The sequence below is a fragment of the Triticum urartu genome, chromosome 6 (assembly GCF_003073215.2).
Source record: "Triticum urartu cultivar G1812 chromosome 6, Tu2.1, whole genome shotgun sequence".
Classification (NCBI taxonomy): domain Eukaryota; kingdom Viridiplantae; phylum Streptophyta; class Magnoliopsida; order Poales; family Poaceae; genus Triticum; species Triticum urartu.
This window is the reverse complement of record NC_053027.1, coordinates 51,027,495-51,047,278: the sequence shown is the minus strand read 5'-3', so window position 1 is coordinate 51,047,278 and position 19,784 is coordinate 51,027,495. Positions and strand designations below refer to the sequence as shown.

At 45.2% G+C, this 19,784-nt stretch overlaps 3 protein-coding genes and 1 non-coding gene across 4 annotated transcripts; 2 read left to right on the top strand and 2 right to left on the bottom strand.

Annotated features, from left to right (window-relative positions):
- The first annotated feature begins 903 nt into the window (after positions 1–903).
- Positions 904–4,523, top strand: LOC125516539 (ADP-ribosylation factor-like). The gene is made up of 5 exons (XM_048681950.1): positions 904–1,165; positions 1,552–1,667; positions 2,437–2,496; positions 2,606–2,671; positions 4,347–4,523. The coding sequence occupies exons 1-5, from the start codon at positions 1,054–1,056 to the stop codon at positions 4,521–4,523; spliced, it is 531 nt and encodes a 176-aa protein (XP_048537907.1). The 5' UTR covers positions 904–1,053.
- A 3,035-nt stretch (positions 4,524–7,558) lies between these two features.
- LOC125515942 (ADP-ribosylation factor-like) lies at positions 7,559–10,885 on the top strand. Its single transcript, XM_048681422.1, has 7 exons — positions 7,559–7,819; positions 8,625–8,715; positions 9,100–9,215; positions 9,606–9,665; positions 9,771–9,836; positions 10,221–10,435; positions 10,556–10,885. The coding sequence occupies exons 1-6, from the start codon at positions 7,763–7,765 to the stop codon at positions 10,413–10,415; spliced, it is 585 nt and encodes a 194-aa protein (XP_048537379.1). The 5' UTR covers positions 7,559–7,762; the 3' UTR covers positions 10,416–10,435; positions 10,556–10,885.
- Positions 10,886–11,282: 397 nt separating this feature from the next.
- On the bottom strand, positions 11,283–11,364 carry TRNAS-GCU. Its single transcript has one exon. It is a non-coding gene; the product is annotated as a tRNA-Ser (tRNA).
- A 593-nt stretch (positions 11,365–11,957) lies between these two features.
- On the bottom strand, positions 11,958–17,565 carry LOC125515941 (E3 ubiquitin-protein ligase SINAT2-like). The gene is made up of 4 exons (XM_048681421.1): positions 17,266–17,565; positions 15,064–15,367; positions 12,758–13,144; positions 11,958–12,586 (listed from the first exon to the last, which is right to left on the bottom strand). The coding sequence occupies exons 2-4, from the start codon at positions 15,289–15,291 to the stop codon at positions 12,266–12,268; spliced, it is 936 nt and encodes a 311-aa protein (XP_048537378.1). The 5' UTR covers positions 15,292–15,367; positions 17,266–17,565; the 3' UTR covers positions 11,958–12,265.
- Between the last annotated feature and the right edge of the window lie 2,219 nt (positions 17,566–19,784).

Sequence of the window (19,784 nt, the reverse complement as noted above, 5' to 3'; positions counted from 1 at the left end):
AAGCTTCATTTATGTGAAGCCCACACAATGCAAATATTGCCCCCCCCCCCACACACACACACCACCACCATGAGTAAAATGCATAAAAAGAAAATATGACTAGTGTTACATGGAAACTATCAGGGTAGATGCACCCCAACAAGCCTCCATATAATTTTCTGATGCTTGACGATGTTATCACAATCAGATTGATTACTAATGAACCATGTCTAATAAAGTTGATTTTTCTCATCCCACCTCTTGCAAAGAGGAAACATGTCTACGTTGGTTTCCTTGCCTGTGTGTGCCTTCCGGCGTCGGTGAGGTGGGGCAAACCCCGGTTTGAGATTGGCTATGTTGTTTGGGTCGCCCTAGCTTTGGACGGGGCTCAGTCTAGGTGTCCAACCAGAGGTGACGAGGAGATGACGTGATCGATGGCGTGGAATAAGGCCTATCCATTTCGTCCTTTTTTTGGCGGTGCCGACTGACGTCGGCGGAGGGTGTGTGGATCATCTATCCTGGTTTTGTTTTCATTTCACGTAGGCGGTATTCGACTGTGTGGACGTTCAAAATTGGTGTTTCAGTCTGCATGCTTCTTCTCCATTTGACGAAGCGTGGCTAACTTCAGCTTTATTGGGAAGCTAGCGAGGTAAGCCTCTTTGGTTCCATTTGGCCAGATTTGGAATGGTTGTCTAGCTTGCTTTGACACATTATTCTCCGCATTATTAATATGAACCCTAGTTTGATGCCGCCTACATCTTCTAGTACCAACCAACCGGTCGCTGCTTCAACAACGCTTTCTGGTCCGGATGCTGCTTCGGAGATCCAGAGGCAGCATCGAGCTTTGGAATGTGGGGTGGTTGAAGCAAATATCATTGAAATATATTGCAACCAATTCCCGTAGTAATGTGTGGGGCATCATCTAGTTATGTAGCAGTTTGAAGATCTCTACCATTGCATCTGTCTTAACAATTTGTGGTGGCTAGACTGAATCATTTCATATTCCATCAGTTCTTTTTTATTAACCTATAAATTAAGAGTACAATCTTTGATGATTGCCTATTTTTTCGGCTAATGGTGAATAAACTTTTGAAGGTTGTGATGCTTGGTTTGGATGCATCTGGCAAAACAACAATCTTGTACAGGCTGCACTACGGGGATTTTGTTCAAACAATCCCTACAGTAGGTAGGAGGCTAATATAGCATACTATAATTTCTATTTTTTTTATGTCCACTTGTCCAGTCTTCGGTGTTGTACTACTTTATTGTACTATGCCATCAAGATGCAGTTCTTTCATTTTACTTTATACAAGGAACATAAATTGTGTAGTATTGTTGAAACCGATTTTCCTAGTTGTAGGCGTGGCTAACATTTTCTTGTTCCAAATTATGTTGCTTGGAACTACATAACATAATCGAGTTTTAGGAAGCAGTGAAAAAAATTGTGATCTTATCACCTTAGATTGTGACAATAAACTGCAGCATTTTGTCATTTTGGACCTCAGTGCTGCCCTCATATCTTCCATTCATTGCTCTTATGTCTATCTCCGGTATACCATTTCTCCTCTCCAGGTTTTAATGTCGATAAGGTTCAGTACAAGAATGTATCATTTAATGTGTGGGATGTTCGTGGACAAGAAAAGCTCAGAAAATTAAGGAAGATTTACTTCAGCAATTCTGATGCACTGGTAACAATTAGAGACATCAAAATATAGCATGTCATTTTGCCATTTTAGCCCTACTTTAGTACCTATGTATTTTTTCAATCCTCGCTTTGATTTGTCCTTCTCGTGTTGTTCAAAATATGGTTATTATAAGCACACCTTTTTTAAAAAATCGTGGCATCTCTTGAAAAAAAATTGCATGATGTTGGTTGTTTTTTCTTGTTTATTAGCTGTGGTTGGTTGAGTAGATTGATATGCAGAGCATACATGGGGATCATTTAGTCATCTTGTGAAGGATGGAAGCGACTTTTTAGTGGACGGGGGCATTGGCTCCCTTTTTTGAAATGATTCGAAATCATATTTTCAAGTTTAAAAAATCGAAAAAAAAGACTGTGAAAACTTATACATATTCACGATCGATCAGAGAAATTTCGTTCAAAAATATTATGATTTGCAAGCTGCACAAAAAAAAATCCCAGCCCAACAATAAAAAAAGATTGGCCCACTTCCATGTACATATTTGTTTTTTGTCTACGCCATGTATGAAAGTATATTGTTGTGAAAATTTTCTTGAACGTGTTATATGTGTATTTGTGTATGTACATTTTTCCATTTTTTTGCGTTGTGGAATTTCTTTTTAAGTCCGCATAGTACCCGGGCACCGTTGGGCATTTCTGAGCTGTTTAGCTGACTCAATCAGGAGTTCCATGAAAGTTTGAACTTTTCCGTGGATCATATGCATATCTTTTACTGCCAAGGTTAATGATGTGTTTCTGGTTTTAATTGGGTGAAGATCTATGTTGTCGATTCCTTGGACAGAGAAAGGATCAAAGATGCCAGACAAGAATTCCAGGTCACATATTTCATACTATCTCTGTCACTATAGGACTTCCGGTTGCCTTAAGTTATGTTGGTTGAGAGTGTGAGATCTTGCTAACTTGTAATCCTTGGCCACTTTTCAGACCATTATCAAGGAACCTTTGATGTCAAAGAGCATAATCTTGGTATTAGCAAACAAACAGGACTTGGTAAGTTAATTTATCCGTTCCTGCATAATTGCCTAGCTGTTCATGACCTCATTTGAATGGCTTGTCATACATGTCTTTTTTTCTGAAATTGCCTTCAGACTGGAAGTACGATATATACTACCTCAAAATAGAGTGAATTGCAGGAAACCACCACATTAGCGCATAGGTTTGCAGGAAACGTACTCTTTTACAAATTTGAGCCAGAAAGAAACCACTGATTTTTGGCCTAATCTTTTGCAAAAAACACTGATCGGTCTATTTGGATATTTTAACCGTGATTATGACATGTGGGGCCTGTATTTGATGATGTGGCATAACTGTCAGTTCCTGGTATTTTTGCAGAGACACCCTTCACTCTGAAAACAAAAATGCAATTAGGTCCTGGGGCGTTGACCCAGCTCGGCGCCGTGCCCAGAACTGCAGCAGACGATGGCGACGCTCATGGGATCTCGCCAGCCATGGCCATCGTGCCCGGAGGAGGAGGGGCGGCGTGTAGCCGTCGGCCGGTGATCCCGCGTCCTCATCGGGCGGTGGTAGGATGGCCACCAGAGGAGGATTCAACAACTGGGTCATACGCGCGGGTGCGCTGCTGGCTTGGGGTCGCCGGCGACGAGGGGCCGTGCTGTGCCGCTGCTTTCCCCGGTGCTTCGCGCCGCTGCTACTCGCGCCCGTTCCTCCTCTCTCTCACCACCGCCTCCCCGAAGCCGACCCCGTCCATCTTGCAGCGCTGGCGGCGAGGATCTGCTCATCGTGGCTAGCCACCGTGACTTGCTCATGCAGCCGTCACAGCTGGCCGTCGGAAGGTCGCGGCGCGCCACGGAGAGACGCAGTTCTTGTCGCCCAGCCCGGCGGTGGCTCCTCCCTGCCGAGATCCACATCGGACTCGCCCCGGTGCTCCGTCTACCTCAGCCGTCTTGCCTGCTCGTCCTCAAGGACACCGTCGCAAGTCCTACCCCCCTGCGTGGTTCGCCATGAGAAGAGGAGGTGCTCGACCTCGATACCAGCGAGGTCCATCCGCCACCCTGGATCCCGTGGACCACGACAGCTAGGACGAGCACGCCCTGAATCTCGGGGAGTTTCTTAGGGCTATTTTTCCAGAGAGGGAGGAGTTTTTGGCAAAAAAAACCCTTGTCTAATGAATGTTACGCCACGTCAGCAAATTGCGGTTAAAATGTCTAAATAGACTGATCAGTGTTTTTTGCAAAAGATTAGGCCGGAAATTAGTGGTTTCTGGCCTAAATTCGTAAAGGAGTGTTTTCTGCAAACCTATGCGCTAATGCGGTGGTTTTCTGCAATACAGTCCCCAAAATAAGTGTCATGGTTTTAGTTCAAATTCATCAGTTATTTTGGAACGCGGGTAGTAGCAAATAATTTTTTCCACCAGCATGTCTTGTTTGGTACCAAATTTAATGCTGACTGCCTTATACTCCCTCTGCCCCGAAGTAAGTGTCTTAAGCTTAATACAATTAGTATAAAGTTGAGACACTTATTTTGGAAAAAAGGGAGTACATAATAAAATAAAACCTTTCATCTTGTATATACTCCCTCTGTTAAGTAATCTAGGTCTTATATTACTTACAGAGGTGGTATTAGAGAACAAGTGTGGATGCTTACTTTCGACACACAAATTGGGGGTAGAGATCACCTGGACTGACAATGTTTTCCTTCTTGACAGAAAGGTTCAATGAGCCCGGCGGAAGTGAGCGAAGGGCTGGGCCTACATGATCTCAAGAACAAGATATGGCACATACAGGGGGCGTGCGCTATACGCGGCGAGGGCATCTACGATGGTCTCGACTGGCTCGCGTCCACCTTGAAGCAGTTGCAGGAACCATTAAGGCATCTCCAATAGTCTATAGTCCCGTCGCAAAAAATATATAATAGTATGTAGTCGTTATCTATTAGCTCTTGACACGCCACATAAATCTTACAGGAAGGATAATGATTAGTAGATTCATTGTTGCTCATTTTGGTACCATCAATGCAAATAACCATTTACAAAAGTACATAGAAATATAAAGATAGTGAGTGAGACCTATTTTTATATGTGAAGAGTCTACATTCCAACCTTGAACTAAACACATGGTTTAAAACTCAGCCCTAAACTCGAAAACTGGCAGGGAGGCTGGGGGGCGGGGAGGCTCTTGCAGGCGGAGGAGGAGGGCACCGGTAGGATCTCCTTGGCGGCGGTTTAGGCTAGCGCGGAGACATGGAAGGGGTGTCGCCACGTACTCTTGCATGATTGCTGCAACTGATGCACTATGGAGGTTGATGGGGGTATCGACATTCTTTGGTCTCAATCATTCCTGGGACGCCCAAGTTGTTCGATGCGGCGAGGCGGCCACGACACAGTTATCGAAGTCATCGGCTACCATCTCCTCTGACAAAAATTGCTCGCAGAAGAAGAATAGGCGAAGCAGTGGCAATACCCTGGTTCGAACTCCCCCACTGACGGCGAGCTCCATGCCGGCCTCGTCGCCCTCTTTGCTGGCAAGCCTAGTGGTGGCACAATGGAGTAGGCAGAAGATGACGGCGATGAGCGGGTCTCCGCCTGCTTGGTGCGGTTCGCCTGGGCCTATGGGTCATGACATTGCCCAGGCCTCGGGTGAGTCTTGCACTCAAGCTCACTTCTACCTTTGAACTCGAGGAACAATGTACGTCTGGCCCTTGGAAACCATTGCATGCCTCGGCGCGTTCAAGCTCATATCCTGACTCATGCAGAGATGCCAAGGGCGCCGCCGTCAGGGCTGTTGTGCAGTAGAGGAAGGCCTACCTGTGAGTGAAGGGAGTGGTTGCGGCTGCTTCTTGGGAGAGGGGGTAGGACTATGGGAAATGAGAGAGGGGGGCCCAAAATGGTCAAATATTGACGTGTCGCTACTGACTCATCAGTCAACCATGTCAAAACCGGGCTAGTCACGAAAGACCGGGCTGAGCCGAGTCCAGGGTTGAATCCCAAACAATGTGCATAGTTTACACTAGTCATGGTGGGAGTAACATAGATACAACTTGCAAACTCATGCAATGCCAACTACGCGTATTAGTGACATTGACATTACTCCTATAAAGGATGTTGGAGTAACCGCCTCCTGGGGTCTTTGAGGGTGAGGAGGGCCTTTGCACCGTCCGTTTTCAGGTGTCGTGCCACGGGGGCATCTCGAGGGCTCTCCGCACCGTCCAATTTGCCTGGATGGTGCGCCCCCGGGGGACTCGCCTGGGTGGTCCATGACGGGTGGACCGTGTGCGCGCCTAGGGCTACCATCGGCCCTGCATGATATGGGCTAACCGGACCAGCCTGGAGCTTCAGTCTCGGCCAGATCCAGGGTCCTGTTTTTGTCTTTGTTTCGTGAAGGTGGTCTTCGGCGGTGTGGATGCTAACACCTTGTGTTTCGCTCTGCTGGCTTCTTCTCCATTGAACGAAGTGTGGCCAACTTCAGCTTTATTGGGAAGCTAGCAAGGTAAGCCACCCTTGGTTCTGCCTGGCCAGATCTGGAATGGTTGTCCAACCTTTTCCCCGCCTTCCTCCCTGTGACAACAATATGATCCCTAGTCCAATGCCACATGTATCTTCTAGTTTCAGTTGATGACTTCCTGGTCGTCACATCAACAATGTTCCTTGGCTCAGAGGCTGCTTCGGAGATCCAAAGGCTAATGGTGTAAGTAGGAAGGGGTCCTTCACCTTATCCTCATCGACAGTGAGCTGAATATAAAGAGGAGGGGCCTGGAGAAGCCTTAGGAGGAGGGATTATGAGCAAGGTAGGTTGGTGACTCGATTAAGGTTTACTTCTTGTGAAGAGCATGCAATGTACATATTGCTCTCTCACCACACACACACACTAACACGAATGAAATGTAAATATAATATATGACAAGTGTTACACAAAAAATATCAGGATAGATGCACTCTAACAAGTCTTCATGTAATAGCACAAACTGATGCTTCATGATGTTATCACAATCAGATTAATTACCAAATGAACTATGTTTGTAGCCTGTTCTCTCATTCCACCACTCGCAAAGACTTATATGGTTTCTTTCATACGTGTCATCGTCGGTTCCCCTCGCCCTCATGTGCCTTCCGGAGTCGGTGAGGTGGGGCAAACCCCGGTTTGAGGTTGGACATGTTATTTGGATCACCCTAACTTTGGCTAGGGCCCAGTCTAGGTGTCTGACCGAAGATGACGAGGCGATGGCGTGGAATAAGGCCTCTACATCTTGTCCTTGTTCCAACGGTACCAATTAACCTTGGTGGAGGACGCGTGAAGCTTCGGCCCGGGCCACATCTAGGGTCCGACTTTCATCTTCGTTTTGTGAAGGTGGTCTTCAACTGTGTGGACGCCGACACCTCGTGTTTCGGTCAGCTGGCTTCTTCTCTGTTGGACGAAGCATGGTGAACTTCAGCTTTATTGGTAAGCTAGCGAGGTAAGCCATCCTTTGTTCTGTCTGACCGGATCTGGAATGATTGTCCGGTCTTTTTTGCCGCCTTCTTCTCCACCGAACATCTTCTGGTGTCGACCAATGACTTCCTAACCGTCGCGTCAACAACGTTTCCCCTAGCTCGGAGGTTGCCTCCGAGATCCAGGGGTGGCATCGAATTTTGCTCGTGTGGTGCCATTTGAAGAACTTTAATATATGCTTTGGCCTTCTTAAAAGGAAAGATTAATTACTACTAATCTATTTTGAAAGAATTATACCCTCTCCGTTTGTAATTACTTGTCACGAAAATGAATGTATCTAGACGCATTTTAGTTATAGATACATCTATTTTTATCCATTTTTAAAACAAGTAATTTGGAACGAAGGAAGTATTAGTTAAGTATACAAATGGCATCACGGTCGAGTAAACCTGGCCGTGAAGGAGTCGGGGCTTGAATGTTCCACCGCAACAACAGCAGAACCACCGAGCAAAGTAAAGACAAGTATCCATCTTTGTGTGCGCCGCGCGCTGTCCAACTTTCTTCATCCTCCTCCTCGCGAAGCTCCCGTACCAACCCGACCTCTGGACTCGACCCCCGCGGGAGCAACAGCTGTCCAAGAATCCATTCCACCCACTGCGAAGAGCGAGCGAGCGAGAGAGGAAGCGGAAGCAAGAAGATGGGGCAGGCGCTGCGCAGGCTCTTCGACTCCTTCTTCTCCACCAAGGAGATGAGGGTAAATAACCTAACCACGACCACCCCCCCCCCCCCCCCCCCCCCCCCCCCCCCCCCCCCCCCCCCCCCCCCCCCATCTACCTCTTTCTCCATCTTCGGCGCGCTCCGGGGCCACCTAGGGCGCTCGATCTCGTGGCTTCTTGGAGCTTTCTGGATGCGGCGCAGTTCTTGGAATTAATTTACTTCCCGATGTTCCTGCCTTAATCGAATCAGCCACGCGCTTGAGTCGCGGGCAAATCCCGACAGGCGTTCCAGTTAGTGCGCCAATCTGGACCTGTGCGCTGGCTTCTATGACGGTCCATGGCGAGGGCCGTGAAACCCGTCGATCCGAGTTCTTGGTTTTGTCCGGTGGAGTGTGGTGTGGTGTACTGGTGCGGCCTGAGATTCTAAATTTTAGGGTTTTCTTGGCCGGGGTTGGGATTCTCGAATGCGGCGGCGCAAGTCCGATTAATCAAGTGCTGCCAAGTGAGCAATCTGTCGCGAAATGGTTTGGGAATTGGGATGGCACTCTAGCAGTGTGCAGTTGCAGTGGTTAGGAGGGGCGTACTGACTCTCAATCCAGTTTATTCTGCAAAGGAAGTATCAGGATATTGGTGAACTACTTAGCTAGCGGTCTAGTTAAAAAAACTTAAAACATGTAGTACATTGCTTTGCATTCTTCCAATTTAAACCAAGCTATGAAGCATTCCACCAAATGTTCCTCTTGACTATCATCGTCCATCTGTTCACTCGAAATCAGTTTGTAAAGTGCATTCTTTGATTACTGTCTCTTTTTCTCTCTGCTAATGGTGAATAAACTTTTGAAGGTTGTGATGCTTGGTTTGGATTCAGCTGGCAAAACAACAATCTTGTATAGGCTGCACCTGGGGGAGGTTCTTCAAACTGTGCCTACAGTAGGTAGGACACTAATATAGCATACTTTAATTTCTGTTTTTATGTGTCCACTTGTCCAGTCTTCATTGTTGTGCTACTTTATTGTGCTATGCCATCAAGATGCAGTTCTTTCATTTTACTTCATACAAGGAAAATAAATCGTGTAGTAGTGATGAAGCTGAGTTTCCTAGTTATAGGTGTGGCTAACATTTTCTTCTTCCAGTTTATGTTACTTGGAACAACGTAACATTATTGAATTTTAGAAGCAGAAAAAATAATCGGGAGCTTATCACCTTAGATTGTGACAATAAACTGCACCATTTTGACAGTTTGGACCTAAGTGCTGCTCTCATATCTTCCATTCATTGGTCTTATGTCTATCTCTGGTATACCATTTCTCCTCTCCAGGTTTTAACGTCGAGAAGGTTCAGTACAAGAATGTGGCATTTACTGTGTGGGATGTTGGTGGACAAGAAAAGCTCAGACAATTATGGAGGATGTACCTCAGCAATTCTGATGCACTGGTAATAATTAGAGATTAAAATATAGCATGTCATCTTGCCATTTTAGCCCTACTTTAGTACATATGTATTTTGTCAATTCTTGCCTTAGTTGTCTTCCACGTGTTGTTCTCAATATGGTTATTATAAGTACAGCCTTTAAAAAAACAGTTGTGGCATCTCTTGAAAAATCTGCAAGCTGTTGGTTGTTTTCCTTGTTTATTAGCTGTGGTGGGTGAAATGAGTAGATTGATGTGCAGAACATACACGGAGAGCACTTTAGTCTTCTTGTGAAGGATAGCTCTTTAGCTGATTCAATCAGGAGTTCCTTGATAGTTTGAACTTTTCCTTGGATCAGATGCATAGTTTTGCTGCCAATGTTAATGATGTGTTTCTTCTTTTGATTTGGTGTAGATCTATGTTGTGGATTCTTTGGACAGAGAAAGGATCGAAGATGCCAGACAAGAATTCCAGGTCACATATTTTATACTATCTCTGTCACTATAGACTCCCGGCCGCCTTAAATTATGTTGGCTGAGAGTGAGATCCTGCTAACTTGTAATCCTTGGCCACTTTCAGACCATTATCAAGGACCCTTTGATGGCAAACAGCATAATCTTGGTATTAGCAAACAAACAGGACTTGGTAAGTTAAACTGAACGCTCCTGCGTAATTGCCTAGCTGTTCATGACCTCATTTGATTGGGTTGCCATGCATGTTTTTTCTTCTGAAATTGCCTTCCGACTGGAAGTATGGAAACAAAAAAAAAATCCACCAGCATGTCTTGTTTGGTACTCCCTCTGTAAAGAAATATAAGAGTGTTTTAGATCACTACTTTAGTGATCTAAACACTACTATATTTCTTTACGGAGGGAGTACCAAATTTAGTGCTGATTGCCTACAGAATATAATACGACCTTTCATCTTGTATTTGTTAGAGAACAAGTGTGGATGCTTACTTTCGGCGCACAGATTGGGGGTAGAGATCGCCTAGACTGACTATGTTTCCCTTGTTCACAATTCATATAGAAAGGTTCAATGAGCCCGGAGGAGGTCATTGAAGGGCTGGGCCTGCATGATCTCAAGAACAGGATATGGCACATACAGGGGACGTGTGCGCTCCGCGGCGAGGGCCTCTACGACGGGCTCGACTGGCTCGCGTCCACCCTGAAGCAGCTGCAGGAGACAGGCCATGCTACTTCAATTGCTGGACCTTCTATCTAGCTTCACAGACAGAGAAAAAGGTCCTGCACGATTCCGAGCCCGCCTCGACTCGTTTAATTCCTACCTTCATATATAACAGTAACAACATGCCTAAACTATTACTGTTGGGTCAAGTCTGAAACTGATCTCTGTTTGCGCAGTGACCTTGCCTCGGCTGCCCGACGATCCTCGCCTGACGCAACAGCCATCCATCTATCCGTTGATCTGTTCATCTCACAAGAGCATGCCCCCATGGTGCGCCTGTTCTACCTGTGTGTGGCGGCCGCCCGTATGGGGCTCGTCTGGCAGGAACTTATGCAGTGTATAACAGATGGGTGAACGATAAACAGCACCTGGCATGGGATTGTTGTATCTTGTATTTGTGTATACCTGAGAGGGGCCGCTTGGGGCACACGATTGCTTTGCTCGATTGCATACTGATGAAAGGAAGAGGAAACGGTTTGGCTAGTGTGCTGAATGCTTTGTCTGCAGCTCGCAGCTTCAGTGATTGCATTTATAAGCTTGGTCGTTCCTAAATATAAGTCATCGTAATGAATGAATGTACGCTATAGAATATGTTTATGTACATCCATATGTATTCTATATTAAAATATCTAAAAAGTCTTATATTTAGGAACGGAGGGAATATATAGGAAAACGAGTATTGGCATAAAATCACCAACTTGATTATTCTAGAAACAGGAAAACGAGTATTGCATTTATCAGGAGCCTGAAACATTATTCTAGAAGAGAGCAAAAATGTGAAAAAAAATAGAAATGGAAAAAAGGTTGATTGAGTTATTAACCACGAGCTGAAATTATGCCATCAGTGAGGGGGAAAGATAAAGAGCAGAAAAAAGGAAAAAAAATGTGAACAACAAAAGAATACGACGCCTGAGAGATTCGAACTCTCGCGGGCAGAGCCCATGTACTTAGCAGGCACACGCCTTAACCACTCGGCCAAAGCGTCGGTTATTGAGTCCTCTGCTTCGGATGCCTTCTTATCCCCTGGTTTTGGTCAGTGATTCTCTCAAACTGGCAGGGTCGGATCGGATGGTAATCTCCATTTCTTCCCTCGTGTTCGTTGGTTTCCCTTACCACATTGTTCTGCACATAGTTTCTCTTTTCAACACAGAAGAAGCCAAATGGCTTCCACCTCGATTCTGAGAGATAGAGACACGGTCGGGGTCCGAAACAGCTTCCACCCAGATTCAATCTCGCCGACCGTCGTCAGGGACGAACCCCTTGAGACGACAAGACCTCCATAGCGGCATCACCTGCATGCCATGGCCTCCAGACAAAAGTCGAAAGTGCCTCCCATATGGCATTGTGGGTCTATATCTTCTACTCGAAGCACAGTACACACATTCACCCCTATGAATAGATCAGTAGACTCATGCACACCCTATCTTTATGAACACATTCAAAACAATGGATTGGCCGGCGGATCGGGTCTTAAGATTAACAAAGTCACCATAGACACCTCACTGTTGATAGGAACGTTGCCTCCAACCGAAATCAATCACCCTCCTTTTTTAGGGGAACCAGGGCCACGCCTACCAGGAACAGCAAGCCAGGCTAAGATGCACTGGATTTGTATGACAAATTGCAAGAAATTTCACAACATACGTCGTACGTTCTTGGGAACCCTTTCCCTTCCACCAAGCATTTGTACACCAAGTAGCAGCAGAAGTAGCAGACAGTCTCCCAGCACGGCAACAAAACAATGGAATCACGGAGAGAACAAACGGCCGAAGAGGCATGTGCACAGACAGACAGGCTGGAGCCGCGATTGCCGATCTAGTGCTCTTTGCTGCAGCGGCGCGCTCCGGAGGAGAGGTAGGCCGCGTGCCCCCAGCAGGAGCCGTCAGTCACTGCTCCTTCCAGATGCGGCCGGTCACGCGCAGCTTGAGCTCCTGCCGGGTGCCGCTGGAGAAGAAGAGGGCCATGTTGCGGTGGATGATGAGCCCGTCGAAGCTGTCCCGCACCTTCTTGTGCCCGTCCCGGATGCTCCGCGGCGTGCCCTGCCACGTCAGCTTCCGCCCGTTCCCGCCCACCTCCAGGCTGTAGCAGAAGCTCCGAGCCTCACTCTCCTCCCCCATGAACCGCAGGAACGCCATGTACACCGGGGACATCCCCAGCAGGAACGCCTCGAAGTGGAGGCAGAAGTGCTGCCCGAAACACTTGAAAACCTGCAAAATGGCAGAGAGCATATCACTACAGTAGACTGAACACAGCCGAAGATCGATCGGAAGGCTACAAAGAAAATGACAGGACTATAGTCGCATTCGGAACGCCAAGAGATAGGCACGCCTACTGCATGTCTGTCCGTGTTTAACATGCATAGATGTATCATTACTTACAGTGAGCATCCATGTTGCGTTTTCCACTTCGTAAGGGTTGGACTTCACATAGCGGTGGTTAAAGGTGCAGCCTTCGTGCAAGTCCACCTTGTGGTCATTGATGAGATGAGACACGAGCATCGGAACGTCACCTGCAATGAGGCACTCTGAACCTGCATATGGACAGCTGTATGGCCTGAACCTGCAGAGCTCCTCGTGCTTAAGTTTGTTCTGGTAAGGATGGATCTCGGTGCAGCCCAGGCTTTGGTATTTGCATGGAAGCTGAATCGATTCGGCCACCTTCTCGAGAGCCAAGCATCTGATATTTCCCAGCTCCTGGCGGCAAGTGGGGCAATGGTTGTCTACCCTATGCTTACAGCTGGAGCAAATTGTGTGGCCATTTGGGCACTGCAGGAAGAATATGAATCATCAATAGATTATCATAAAATCATAATGGACAAAACTTGTTCTACTAACTACATAGTTCTCATCCAATTAGCTTGATGTTATTTTGAATAATGTAACAAAATAAGGGTGGAACCAATAGCAAAGTTGCAGAAATGAACGGTCATGATACGTGCAAGGGTACCGAGAACAGCTTTCGCGCAACGGTAGAAAGGGTGTGTTTGGATCACAGCCAATGCTTACCATGCCAAAAAGTTGGGTGGCCCATGAATTTTGGTAGTTGTTTGGACTGGTGCCAAAAATTTGGCTCGCCTGAGACGCCCCACACCCACCCATGTAATTCTCGCCAACTCGCAGGCGAGGCGATGGCGAGCAAAACGTTCGCCAACATTTTGGCGTCGTAACTTTCCATCTTTTTCTCTGTGGGTCCCTTGACTTTTTCTTATTTTGTGATGCATGCAGCATGTTAGTTCCGATTGTTATGGCCCTTAATTAATTATTAGTGGGCCTCGTCGTGATTAAGGATGCAATGCAATCCAGTTTCAGTAGCAACTTCCGCCTTTCCCTTTGTGATTTTATTTAACGATGATTTATATTTCTTGTTGATTGCATCTTAGCATTTTCCTACCAAGTATGTGCATAAATATTTGGAGGATTACAGTGGTTACAAGACGTAGTTGGTAGCAAAACAAACAAGATGTTTATTTCACCAAAATTTTGGATGGTTGCAATGGCACAAACCAAACATCAACAAGCTACCAAAATTTTGGTAATGCCCACACTTTGGCCATACCAATTTTTTGGTGGGGCTAGTTGGGGCTCAAACCAAACACACCCAAAATCTTGTGTGCTTGTTGAGAGTTGAGACCATGCAAATGACAAAGGAAGACAGAAGCATGAGCACCTAACTATGCATCCAAGGCACAAATATACTGATCAAACCAAGCAACTGTTCTCATACATTCCTATTGTATCTTCAACATGTGGAAGTTGAGAATGTGCATCTAGCACAACAGTAAGACCTCTAGGAGGGGGGCTACCATCCACAGGGCTCGAACCCTGGTTCTCACCAAAAAAATGTTACTCTCGCTGTGTGTTCCCCGTGCATGTCAGGTCGCCCATTGCACTGCCGTAGCCAGTGAAGCCGGTGTTCAGGGTGTTTTATCGACCTAAAAAAATGCTATTGGGATTCTTCCCCCAAGTGTTGAGTTATTTTCTTTCAGCATGTGGAAGTTACTTTGAAGATCAACAATTCAGCAAACATGCAATACGGTGAACACAAAACCAAAGACATTTGATTTAGTGTGGCCAAATATAAACTTGTTATTAGTTTGAAGGTAGAACCTCGAACATAGCAGCTAAAGAATTTCTGTAAGCTAAAATGGTAGGCAATTCTACATGAAAAATAGATCAGAATAGAACGATCAAGGGTACATTATTCGGCAAAAGAATAAGTAGACTTTACCAACACAATCAAGGAAAATTTAGGCAAGCCCATTCTGCCATGTCCGTACAGAATGCCCTAGGCAAAGGCAAAATTTAGGGAAGCTAGGTGCTAGGCAGAGGCAAAGTTGGCCACCTAACATCTTGCACTTAATTTTTCCTTGAACACAATAACTTTGAATAGCTTAGGACACGCTACTACCCACATGTCGTATGTTGTCACAAATGCAACATCTATACAAAATACAATTACACCTTACATCAAAAGGCAATTACAGTGAATTATCCAAAGTCGTGGGACTGGCAGTCTGGCACAACTTTCTACACAAATCCAACCCATTATCCAAGTCAATTTCATGTAAGAAAATCCAAGTCAAATTAAAAATAACAGAATCTCATTTGCACTAATATAAAAATTATCAATGATTACACTCTGCTGCAGGACTACAAAGATTTAAGACACGCATCAGTACACATACCTGAAGTATAGGTGGCCGCATTGAGTTTGTACACACTGGACACTCGAGCAAATCATTCAAGCCAGTCAATGATGACAAACCAACATTGACAAGTGACGCAGCCCAGGAGGGCTTACTTGTAGAATCTCCATCAAGCCTAATACTACTGAGTGCCTCGGAGAGCCCACGGTCGCCACAATCTGACTCAGGAACTTCAGTCACACTCACAATGCTGCTTCCTGGGGCCATTGTGAAAGCTTCTTTCACATTGATAAGCACTAGATAATATCAACACCCCCACCACTCCATCCTTCCTTGTGATCAGCTGCATTATTAAATTCAATGCTTATTAGTTGATATATTTAAACATGTGTAAAATAATTGTAGCGCTGGTATAGGTTGATACTGAATTAATTTCTCAGTTTAGAGGGGCTATATAAACCTGCATGGGTCATCATTTCGAATTCAAGCAGAAAATCAAGAGGTGAGAGACAAAGACTTGTGGCCCCACTCACACATTCGGAGTTAACGTAAAGTAAGAACCAGTTAGGCCACCCTTGGTATGGGTGTAATTCATTACAGGTATTAAATTTACATGTGTATCTTACAAGACACGAGTGTTTTCCGGCTGGAAACAAAACCGGTGAGTGGAGGCGTGGTTTTTTTGCAGGTGTATTTAGAAAAAAGGGTAATCCAAACATGGCCTTAGTAGTTGCCACCTAAAAAGCACGGACACGGGGAAAGAAAGACAGGGATACGCATACAGGGACACAGGATACGATATTTTTAAAAAACAGCCATTCAGGGATACAGCAGGGTATATAAATATATAGACAAAAATAGCATGTAATAAAGATTTAATGATAATATTTGGATCAGAGATTTTGTACTGGATATATGTTGACTCATTTCTATTGATAAAAGACTTTGGGGAAGCCCATAGTCCATACGAACCCTCCACTCAGAGCCCATATAAGGTCTAGTTCCTGAAACCCTAGACTAGTCAGCTCCTCTAGCCGTTCTCTTCTCGTTTCCCCCAGCCGCCTGAGAGCTGCAGAGAGAAAAGACTGCGCCGCCGCTTATATCTTCTTCCTCACTGCTGGCTGCAATCCCCATCTTCTTCCCGCCTGGTCCTTCTTCCTTGTCGTCGAACGCCTTGCCATCTTCCTCTCTGCTGGATGGATGTTCTTCGTTGGGGGTAGAGCTGGGCTTTGGGGAAACGGCGGCGGCAGCAACCTCGAGCCTAGGCTGCGGCGGCGAGGCTGGCCCCCGAATCCCCACCGAGTCCACACCGTATCTGCCGTATCCTGATTTCTTTCCCCTTTTTTTAATTCGGAAAAGATGGGATACTGCGGATACATGTATCCCGGAGTATCCGGGCATGTCCCCGTATCCCCCTGTACTAGGACGGCAATTCGGCAGTTTCTCCCATATCCATGCTTTGTAGGTTGCCACCACCAGCAGCTGAATCCAACTTGACTTAGAGCTTAAGTTAGAACTGAAGCTACGGGTGATTAAACATCTATTCACTTATACAGAAGTTAGAACTGAAGAAAAAAATGAATTCTGTCAAATTATCAGTCTTGGTTGGTCTCATTCCAAAACTTAGAGCATTTCTAGAACTTCGGCATGCCATTAAGGAGCAGTTATATCATCAACTAACAGAGAGCACCAACGATTCGACATTTTAAAGAACAACTGCTACTACTACACTTTGGCACCTTCCCTGGTCTGGTTTCACGACTACCTTATCTCTCCTTAAAGAACATGCGTAAGTAGTAAGAACAAGCAAAAAAACAAGTTCGCCCATCCAAACCACATTCTGCTCCTCGCTGTTCTCCTGTCACAACAATTGACGGCAAGGTAGGGTTTTCTCAAACCGAGCAAGATTTGGAACCTTTCGCCTCAACTGTACGGAAACTTGAATTAGAATCCAATCGATTTCCCCAATTTACGCTGCAAAATAAACGGCGGCCGCGCCTTGGATTGGATCTTGCGCAAGAACCTAATCGAACTGGAAACATGGGCGTTTCGGGCGGTTTTAGATCAGTGCGGCACTACGCAGCAAGGGAAACCGGCGGCTTAACTGAACGGATAGCAAGAACGAAGATTTAGATTTGATTGCTCAAATCCGCAGCGGCGGGAAGATCCCCCGCTGGGAAGCAACCAAAAAGAAGAAGGCTTTGGAGCAATCCCGCGCAACCAAAGCTTAGGGCTCCTCACCAGCGAACGAGGGTATCATCCCAGGTCGGGGGTGGATCTCCTCCGCTCCATGCCAGCCGAAGCCCAGCAGCACCCGCCGAGGGCACGCCTCCCGCCCCTCCGTCCCGCCGCCGCGGGCGATGTCGCGTACGGGCAGGCTGCGCCGAAGCGGGAGACGGGCAAATGGGAGGCGAATTCGGTGGAGGAATCGGGGGGGAGGAGGAGTGGAGAGGGGGGAAGGTGGAGGAGGAGAGGAGGGGAAGACGAACAGTGGTGGAGGCGGGGGGATATTTCGGTTTTGCTTTCTCTTTTTTTGCGAAGCAAGAAATCAATCGTATCTCGTGGATATACCTCAGCGGTTTCTGTTCTACGCGCTTTTTACGCCGGAGTAAACGCTTCGACGGTAGGATTTTTTTTTGGCTGACAGGCCGGGCCCACGCTTCGGTTTCACAGGGGAGCCATGGTCACCCGGAAAGAGACTTTGACACTTGAACAACTTGTGCTTTTTTTCATTTTTGATGAAATGTTGAACAACTTGTGCTGATGATGAAGGGAATGTCACATGATTGCTTCGTACCAGCGATCGGTGCCGAAAGTGAAATTTGTTGTGTGTTGTGAAACAGATTTACCATCTTTGATAAGTTGGAAGAGATTTCATCAAGCCACCACATACTTGGCAAGGATACTTCAAAATTTCACCTTCCTTTTGTCCGTAAAGCGAATAATTGTAGTTCGATGAATATTGAATATTTGAATAATTTTCCATGTTTCTATTATATGGGGGGCTTGCACAATATTTTTGCACTGAAATATGAGGTCCAAAGTCCCGCATCTCTGCTTCTTCGAAGAGATATGGTTGTCATGACTTTAACACTTGAACAATTTTGTCTGTTTTTAATGTGTGAAACAACTTATATTGATGTGAAAGACAGGTAGCTAGCTCCGCGAGGCCGGAAGAGCTACTTGATGTTGACGAGGATAACATGTCTTAGTTACTAGCATAAATTGAGGCCTTCATGATTCCTAAAGGAATGAAACCGTAATTATATTTGTTTAAATTTTTATATGTTATTTATCATTTGCGGAATTGTTTACATATTCAACTCTTTATGTTACATTGTTAATGAGCGACTTTTTTCCTCCTGAGAGAGCCGATGAACAATTGGTGTGTGTGTGTGTGTGTGTGTGAGAGAGAGAGAGAGAGAGAGAGAGAGAGAGAGATTTGTTTCTTCTGCTTTTGTAATGTGTTTTATGTACACCACAACTACATATGGTGCACACACAACTTTTAAGATGGTGTTTATGGTCTAGATCTTCACATGTTCACACAAGCAATAAATTTACACATAGTGATACCATTACTATCGAACAACATACCACTTATACAATCAAACTCTTTCTTTGCTTACCGTCCCATTTTCGTATGTTTTTATATTAACATAGTATTAGCTACAAACTAGAATTGAAACCCCCGAGAGAGAAAAAAAAGGCTTATGGTTAGGCTTAGGAAGCAGTAGGAATGCCAAATGTAGAGAGAAAAAGCTCGGTGGTAATAAAGCCACCCGCCCAACAATGCTTCATGCAATATGTGCCGCTCAGCCTCGTCGGCGATCAATCCTATCATCTACACCGTTAAATATGACAGAAAGGGAAAGATGAAGCAAGGCACTAATACTAGGATACCATTTACATGTTGGTAATCACATCTGCAATGCATGAGAGCATGCATGGCAACAAAAATGTCGTGTTTCAGATAAAGAACCCTTGATGTTGTAATGTGATTTATACCATACGTATGTGTCAAACAACATACTACAAACACCTATAAAAACAATAAACATGTTGACGACACAAGTGTATTCTATTTTGATAGCACCTTGTTGGGCATCCAAGTGCAAGGTTTTGAAGCAAGCTACATGTATTCCCCTCACATGAGCAACTAAGGTATCAACCCGTAGAGGTAACACCCATCGCACAAATCAATAGGCTGCCGCGAAGGAATGAAACTATATCAATATTTGCTTAAATTGGTGCATGATATTTATCTTTTACAGGTAATGTGTACATGTTTACTTATGGTAACATTTTGCTCTCATGGAGGAGAGATTTGTGTGCGTGAGAGAGAGAGAGAGAGAGAGTCTTGTTCTTCTATTTTGTAGCATGATTTATGTATAATACATGTGCAAGAAGACATCACAATGTAGCTCAATATTAATACAATAAACACGGAAGTACAAGAGATGATGTTTTATGGTATAGGTCTTGTGTTTGCACATGTTCACATGAGTTAATAAATCTGCACATAATGTATCATACTATCGAACAACGTAGTACTATATAATCAACCCTTTTCATACCCATCTTCCTATTTTTCATATGTTTTTACATCAACATAGTGAAAACACTTTTAGGCTTGGAAGGATTTTTTTTAAAAGGGGAATATATTAATATCATGCAGATACCAATTACACCCAGCCTCTACACAAGATGTCGCAAAGACATTCAGGATGCACAGCCAAAGAAAAAAATATAAAAGAAAG